General features: G+C 34.2%; 1 protein-coding gene across 1 annotated transcript; it reads left to right on the top strand.

The window, feature by feature from the left end:
- Positions 1–2,185: 2,185 nt before the first annotated feature.
- On the top strand, positions 2,186–8,329 carry LOTGIDRAFT_163823 (hypothetical protein; the record flags this gene model as incomplete). Its single annotated transcript, XM_009060378.1, has 5 exons — positions 2,186–2,270; positions 2,432–2,595; positions 2,820–2,901; positions 5,791–5,949; positions 8,289–8,329. 5 exons carry the CDS (start codon positions 2,186–2,188, stop codon positions 8,327–8,329), a joined length of 531 nt encoding a protein of 176 aa, XP_009058626.1.
- Between the last annotated feature and the right edge of the window lie 869 nt (positions 8,330–9,198).

The raw sequence follows: 9,198 nt of genomic DNA, 5'->3' as shown, positions 1-9,198 counted from the left end.
TCGCTTACTTAGCTCACGAAAGTCATCCCTAATTCTAAAATAACTTAAATTAGAATTGTGTATATTATTGAGTCTTCATTTAAGCTCTAGTACTTACTGATGTAGGTGTTATCATGTAATGTAGGTCACGGTTTTTATGAGGTATCTATTGAGTATTAATTTAAGCTCTAGTACTTACTAATGTAGGTGGTATCATGTAATGAAGGTCACTGTTTATTGTGGTCTTAATTTAAGCTCTAGTACTTACTGATGTAGGTGGTATCATTTAATGAAGGTCACTGTTTTTTGTGGTCTTAATTTAAGCTTACTTACTCGTGTACTTGATGCACTTGATTTGAACTGGCGAATAACTTGTTCCACACCAAATTATTTGTGGAGATGCACTAAGCTATTGAGGTCGATTTCCTATTTATTTTATTTGCTTGACCTCTTAACACCCACAAGTTCTTCATTTCCTGAGTTTCTGGCTGCTCAGGAATTTTTATCGGAGTAATTGCTGACTGGCAGGATTAAAAATGGCTGACCGAATTCTTTTGCGTTTTTTATTGCTAATTTTGTGAAATTGGTATAATTATTACTTTTCTCAAGGGACTTGTTTTTTCATTCTTTCTATTTACAGTAAATTAGCTTATCGCTATGATTAGATCGCCTTTATTTGATTGTGTCTTCTTGATTTTGTGTTTCTTTCAAGATGAACTCTGGGACGATATAGTACCTCGAATTATTGATCTTAAGGGTTTTTTTTAACAGCACTCGGTTCGATTAATACCATGTGTACTGGACGTTTTAGAATGGCTTCAACTCAACCGCATGGTTGACGATTAATGTAACGATTAGGCAAATGTGAGAGACCACAAAAACAAGTCTTTAGAGGTTGTACAACCGACACAAATTTAGAAAAACACTTTAAGGAGAGTTAATACGAAGGATTGAAAGGGACTAATACACGTCTACCTTTTAAACAATTCTCATGCTGTGTTCATACAGTGTATAAGTTTATTTGCTGCTACTAATGTATTGCCAAACTTGTTTCAGAATCCGTGTTTTGTTTTGCCGTTCGGATTGTTAGTAATTGTTTTTCTTTTTCTTTTTCGCGAACTACAGTACATAAAACAATCAGGTTACCATGCTTTACTTCTGCAATATGAAGCCTTCCAAATGTTGTTTCAGGTTCAACAAAAATATCGCTTCTAATTAGAGCAGTGGTACAAGATGATAAAATTATTTGGTTGTCGAAATAAATACCAAAAAGATTTATTACTGTAATCGCTAAGTGTAAACCACCAGAAAACCAAATCGTATGTTAATAATTGGAGTAATAGTGCTGGAATGAATGTGCGATGTTTATGTATCAAAGTGAAAAGCATATTATAACCGCATGACAAATACAGAAAATGACAAAAACCCAAGTAGTTATAATTACTCTCCAAATGCTTAAGGTGATTTTCAATCATAAAAGCTCTTCGGGAGCATACAACACTAATAACTCTTGGTAATTCTGAAAAAAAGCTTCTTTAGTTATGGATGTTCCACATGGTGAGAAATCTCATCTATATGAGAAGTATATTTTAAAATCAGAAGAGGTCTGATGAAGGCAGCAAGTTCTTCCAGGTTTTCTTAACGAACAGCTCTCTTAATGTCCACTTTAAAGTTTACAAGAGATTATTTAAGAATAGTTGATTTACAGACAATGTGTGGAACACGATAGGAACCCCGTTTACAAGCTATTGTATCATTTCGCTACATCTCCTTCCGACTTAAAAATCGATACACAGCAGAGGAAAAACGCGACCATTTACCACTTATTAAGATTGTGTATTCGAGCATGCGCATCGCAATTTGTTTTACTTACACTTTGTACACGTGCAGAATCAACAAACGGAATTAAGGAGAGTAAACCATTGTTGACAAAGTGTTATCAATTGTGTAAAATACAAATTAGAATTTATAATCATACGTGGAGTGTATTTGTGTGCAATTTTTTCAGAGTGTTACTATTTAAAGCTGCCTTAGAATAAAATAGAATTGAAATGGGGATTAATTTCAATTAATATTTAGCTCGAGTGAAAAACAGAAAAATATTCAAAACATGTCGTGAATTTTTCACGGAAGGAATTAAATCTATCAACAAACACAGCCAATTTTTATTCAATTGTTTGTAATTATTTTAAGTCAACAGAAAATAATGAATTTAGCCGACTTCAGCTCCATTTTTTGTCTAGTAACATACTTGAAACTGTGTGAAACATATCAAGGAATTATACCAATAGGTAAGAGAAATTTTGTGTTAAAATGTTTGAATAAATTATTAGTGACTACCAAAATAAAAAAAACTGTTGTATTTTAACAGCGATGTGTAGATTAATAGTGTCCCTATTATTTCCATAGTTCTGTAAAGTGTAATTTATTTCCGTTCATCAGTTTATTTCAGTCGTTCTTCAGGTATCATTTTATTTCATCAGTCCAGTAAGGTACAGACCAGTCGTTCTTCAGGTATCATTTTATTTCATCAGTCCAGTGAGGTACAGACCGGTAGTTCTTCCGGTATCATTTTATTTCATCAGTCCAGTAAGGTACAGACCAGTCGTTCTTCAGGTATCATTTTATTTCATCAGTCCAGTAAGGTACAGACCAGTCGTTCTTCAGTTATCATTTTAGTTCATCAGTCCAGTGAGGTACAGACCAGTCGTTCTTCCGGTATCATTTTATTTCATCAGTCCAGTAAGGTACAGACCAGTCGTTCTTCAGGTATCATTTTATTTCATCAGTCCAGTAAGGTACAGACCAGTAGTTCTTCAGGTATCATTTTATTTCATCAGTCCAGTAAGGTACAGACCGGTAGTTCTGCCGGTATCATTTTATTTCATCAGTCCAGTAAGGTACAGACCAGTAGTTCTTCAGGTATCATTTTAGTTCATCAGTCCAGTGAGATACAGACCGGTAGTTCTTCTGGTATCATTTTATTTTATTAGTCCAGTGAGATGCAGACCAACTGTTCCAAGTATCAGTTTATTTCATCAGTCTAGTAAAGTACAGACCAACAATTTTGATTTTCCATTAATTTTGTACACGTCAGTTACCATTCTTGTTAGAATAAGATTGTTCATTCTACAAGTTTTACATTTGGCAAGATTCCGTTAATCCTCTAGGATTATAATGAATTCTTTAAATTTTAATTTTCTTCAGAGTAGGATTTATACTTTCGCTGTTTAATCGGGTTAACATTAGTTCTAATCCTCAAATTGTCCATTGAAAATTTCGAGTATCCCCAATAATAAAAGTTCATGATCTTTTATAAATCTGTTTTTAGAGAGTATTCTCTTCAAGTTTGACATTTATCTGTTTATCATTCGTGCTGCTGAAAGAATTTCATCTTTGTCATTCTGACATCAAAAATATATTTTTAACCAATTGCTGATGGCTAAATATTTTATGGGCTGAATGTTGAACAGACCCATGTCATTTTGGTGCCATGAAGTTAATTCTGACCCATGTAAAATTCGATAAAGATCATTGTCAGTGGACTAATTTGTTATAATTCCCTTGTCCTTCTTTCTTGTGGATTAGGTGTCTTGTGTAATTCCATGAAACACGGGTTTGTTAGTAAGGTAGTTGGCTATTCATCAGGCGTGTTTTCTATTGCCAATTGTTCAATTACCCTACAGTTCCGCCGAAGGTCACGAATGACAGGAACGTGACATACTTGGCATTCTTGAAATTACAGAAGAAAAATTTATGGCGTGGTGAAGAATTCCTCTCTCGTAATAGCAATCTCTTGCATTCAGTATGGTGTGTGTGTGCTGTGGATAATGCGAGTCAAATTTCAAGATATGTCTTCATTATTCAACTTGCATTTTAAAGACACAAATGGAATTGAAGAAATGTTTTGGACGGTTTGAAACTTAACATACAAGAGATGGAAAAATGAAAAAATGATAAAATCCTTTTTCGAGTTCCATTGAAGACAATATCGATAGTATTTTTGTAAGCAGATCTTTCCAAAAATGCTTAAATAAACGTCATAATGACCGCAGCTCAAACCTATGTACGTTACTAAAAAAAGCATATTTATATTCACAGTAAGTTGTTTCGCGTGAGGGATGCCTCCTCGGTGTGAAGTATTTTGTGTTTTCAGGCTCACACATCTTTTGATGTTAATAACAACCCCCTTCTCAACTGTATAAACCTCGGATACAACCAGCGTGATTATTGATATAGTGCTGGAAGATAAATTAATCATCATTTTGCCCAGAATTTATCGCAGAATTATCACCAAATATTTGCCGATAATTAGTCTGCTAGAAGATTTGTGACAAACCGAGATAAGATCTACTCCCTCGGGCATCATGATTTACCATTATTTTTATTTCTGTATTAGAACAATCAACTTTACCTCTTAGTAGTTGTCAGTTCTAAACTGGCTGACGATTCCACACTTTAAATTATATCCTAATAAAATGACCAATTAATTTATAGATAAATAGTTAAGAAACAGTTCAATATCGGATAAAAACATTTTTAATAAAAAACACAAGTTGTACTGTAAATAAATACTTTGGAAAGTTGAGAAGAAAATTTAATGTAGGTTAAGAAAAAATGTACTCCCAAAAGTTCCAAAGATTTGAACCGCAAAAGGAAACCCGAAACACTAAATAACAGGTTGGCAAGACAATGGGCAATACCTGCAGCAAATAACTATAAGTAAATGTTTTTCATGATATATTCTGCCTGTTATTACAAAAATAATATGACAAATTAGATAAATTTCACTTTTCCTGAGGTTGCTTCACATGTGCAGCGAGTTCTGTTGACATGAGTCAAACCAACCAGGTACAAGAGTGTTAACAGTCGACAAACTTGATCCTAATCTTTCTGGTCTGTGTAATAGTACATTATTGGGACGGCTTTATAGCGTGGGAACTTCCAAAATAGTTCAAAATATATCATCTCTAACTCTTGTTTGTTTTGAAATATTCTATGACGTTCTGAATATATTCTTCTCTTTCTGTCGTGATCGATTCCTTACAGTTCCACCGAGTTCCTCCCGAGAACAATTACATATTACACTACACTGAATTAATGTTAGGAAAATACACAAGTGAATTGATAATAAATCGTTGAAAATCTCTCGAGCAAGAAAATATTCACCAAATTATTTCTCTAAATTCATTTTTCATTTCGCTTTCGATAACTAATGTTTTCTTCGTCCATTTAATTTCGTCTAACTTCCAATATTTATCCATCACAGCGAAAACATTTTAAGATATTAGATCTTCAAGCTAGACGTTTTTTAATACATTAAAATATATCTCACAATAATTGTATTTTGAGAAATTACCAGTTAGACTTAATCTTGACGAAGCAGGTTTTGGATGATTTTTTTGTACATTAAAATTACTAAGTTATCATTGGTGTCCCAAGTTTGATGTTGGTCATAGCAGGCTCTCATTCCAAAAAATCATCATGCGCTATTTTGCACTTCAGACTGTCCAGAAAGAAAAACCTTACTACTGAACGCGTCATGTAATTTGAAAGCAAGATAATCAGTAACAGTAGCATGTTTTAGCACAAATCTTTACATCACCGATTTGGTTGCTGAGGAAGTAATTTTTAATTAAAAAAAAAAACAACCACTAACGATTCGAAATCCAAAACAACATATTGGCGATACATTGGTTGCAGCTATGAGCATTTCATATGAGGAAGTATATCAATGAAACCAGGTTCGAACTCGTTTTACTTCACAGTATTATGCTTGAGTTTGTTATTCAGAATAATTTCTATTTACAGGTGGAATATTTGACAGAGATGACCACACCTCCCAGAAAGCCTTTGAATATGCCATCAAAAAGCATAAAAGTCGATTTAAAGACCCGTTTTTTGAATTCAATGTGACTGGTACGATAGATAAAATTAACATCAACGATAATTTCCAACTGGCATCAGCAAGTAAGTTATTGAGCCTTAGTTTTATCTAGTATAAAGTTTAGTACAATCTGAAAATCAGAGGTACAAGCTCCTAAGAAACAGCAAGTGGAGATCTAAATCCGTTATCCCTACTAATCATAGCATCACCAAATAAGTCATTGATATAGTCATATATATGTGTATGCTCGGAGGTTCTAGCTCTGAACATACCGCAAGACTTAGTGAAGATGCGCACCCACCAACACCCCCCCTCCCCAGCCGAGAATGGATCTTATACCACTGCCTGTGTTTTGGAAAGTTGGATCTTCACAATGCCTACTGATTAGTCCATTCAAAAGTCCATTGTGCAGATCTTTCGTTTATGCTTATGAATTAATTATCAGGTGCTCGGCTCTAAGCCAGTTGAAGAACTAGAACTATATTTGCGTTCATTGCCCTGTGTCATCAGTGGCTTTGTGTACACGATTAAGACTGATGATTGTGTTTTGATTTCAAATGAAGGTTTCTGCCACTGTTTCATATTTATCGAACTCAGTGATAGACAAAATGTGATTAATCTGTATGAAAGCTATTTCCCAATGGCTTTCCCACTAGAATTACAGGGAAATTTACTATATTTTAGTCAATATCAAATAGCAGTTTGAAAATCCCTGAAGATTTCTCTCCGGTTATAAACGTATTAACTTTCCTCTGAATCAAATCTTTTATGACATAAATGGATTACTGTCCCGCACTTCAATTTTCAAAATGGCGGAAGCTCTTCAGCAATAAAGTCTATTTCTGTCCAGTGCAATTAATATATTATATGAAACGAGATTGTGAAAGAATAATAGGGTTTTGTTTTGACTTCCGATTAACTGCAATGTAAGGGTAAGCGTTTCGACTGATGGAATAAGTGTAAGCTTCATTTAAGCATAAATTGTCTCAAAATATGAACTTTAATACGTCTGATTAGACAAGGCTTCCTTCCTATCCGAACTTCAGGAACTAGTCTAGTATTGTCAAGGGAAAGCCAGTAATTACAGACGTATCCTGCTATTAGAAACTCGATTTGGAATCTTAATTATTTTCATCCAATATACTGCTATGATTTCTCACCATTCGTGAACATATGAAGATATACGAAGAAATACGATTCGCGAATCTTTGAACTAAATAAGAAAACAAAATATTTTATCAATCAACATACACTGACTATTAATTAACAATTTCGTGGAGCCACTGGATTCACAATTGATGTCTTTAGATTCAGAAATCATCTTCACAATGTCAACCTATTACCAACTGCATCTTTACAATGTCAAGCTATTACCAACTTCATCTTCACAATGTCAAGCTATTACAAACTTCATCTTTACAGTGTCAAGCTATTACAAACTTCATCTTTACAGTGTCAAGCTATTACCAACCTCATCTTTACAATGTCAAGCTATTACAAACTTCATCTTTACAATGTCTAGCTATTACAAACTTCATCTTCACAATGTCAAGCTATTACAAACTTCATTTACAATGTCAAGCTATTACAAACTTCATCTTTACAATGTCAAGCTAATACCAACTTCATCTTCACAATGTCAGGCTATTACAAACTTCATCTACACAACGTCAAGCTATTACCAACTTCATCTTTACAATGTCAAGCCATTACCAACTTCATCTACATAACGTCAAGCTATTACCAACTTCATCTTCACAATGTCAAGCTATTACAAACTACATCTTAACAATGTCAAGCTATTACCAACTTCATCTTCACAATGTCAGGCTATTACAAACTTCATCTACACAACGTCAAGCTATTACCAACTTCATCTTTACAATGTCAAGCCATTACCAACTTCATCTACATAACGTCAAGCTATTACCAACTTCATCTTCACAATGTCAAGCTATTACAAACTACATCTTAACAATGTCAAGCTATTACCAACTTCATCTTCACAATGTCAAGCTATTACAAACTACATCTTAACAATGTCAAGCTAATACCAACTTCATCTTCACAATGTCAGGCTATTACAAACTTCATCTACACAACGTCAAGCTATTACCAACTTCATCTTTACAATGTCAAGCTATTACCAACTTCATCTTCACAGTGTCAAGCTATTACCAACTTCATTTTTACAATGTCAAGCTATTACCAACTTCATCTTCACAGTGTCAAGCTATTACGAATTTGTCTTATTCCTTGACTGCAATAGCTACCTTAAAATTATTTAGCTGTATTCGCTAACGAACAACAATCAAACCGGTGCATTTCATTATAAGAATGAAATAATGCAGAAACACCTAATCAATGCAGAAACACACCATCTTCTTGTGAGCTCTTCAGCCATGGCTTTTCATCATTGCAGTCAAGGTACAAGTCGAGGTTCGTAAAATCTTGATATTGTGAAAATTATAAGACGAAGTTCGTAATAGGTTGACATTGTGAAGATGTATAAGATGAAGTTGGTAATTGCTTCACAATGTAAAAAAGACTAGGTATAAATGATGCTTCTAGAGGTAATAAATTGGTCAATTATGAAGCTACAATAGAATGTAGTAGCCCAACATGATGTGGTTATCTTAGACTATAATTGAGCGATTTATAACAACCAGTATAAGACCTATAATAGTCATATTGGTTTTTCTCAAATTGGTCTGCAGTGCTTATTATCTGTAGTCAGTGAACTTAATGGATGTTTACCTTTGGGCTTTAAGATAATATTTGTGTTGAAGACTTTTTAAAACCGTTTTATCAGCTATTGGATGCGTCATAGACTATACACGTATAATCAGAATACTTCAGTGGAAATCCGCGAATAGACGAGGTGCGGTGTACGATGCGGAATTATCGAAACAGTAGAAAATAAAACAAGTGAACACACTTACGTGCTGTACCGTACAAATGTAACCGACAGTGGCGGACGGGATGGGGGGGGGATGTGGGGGGGATGCCCGCTCCACCACTGGTAACCGATGACACTGATAGTCGGAGAGTCTCAAGTGTGTCTCCTTGTTGGACAGAATACGTTGGCACTGGTAATCTGCTAGTTACAAGCATTATAGGTCTGTTCAACGGATGGTCCATAAATACGACTAAAGAATGCAATTGACTGTTTACGTCAACATTGACACTTGAACAATTACATTGCAAATAAACAATTTCATCAATACATTTGTCTGAATGAAAAATGTAATCAATTTTATAACATTTATCTTGCCTTCTTGTAAATCATTAAAAATACACAGTATATTGAATAGTATCTATATATCGTGTAC

Source organism: Lottia gigantea (genome assembly GCF_000327385.1).
Source record: "Lottia gigantea unplaced genomic scaffold LOTGIsca_42, whole genome shotgun sequence".
Taxonomy (NCBI): Eukaryota; Metazoa; Mollusca; class Gastropoda; family Lottiidae; genus Lottia; species Lottia gigantea.
The sequence above is the reverse complement of the archived record's forward strand: the minus strand, read 5'-3'. Positions and strand labels throughout refer to the sequence as shown.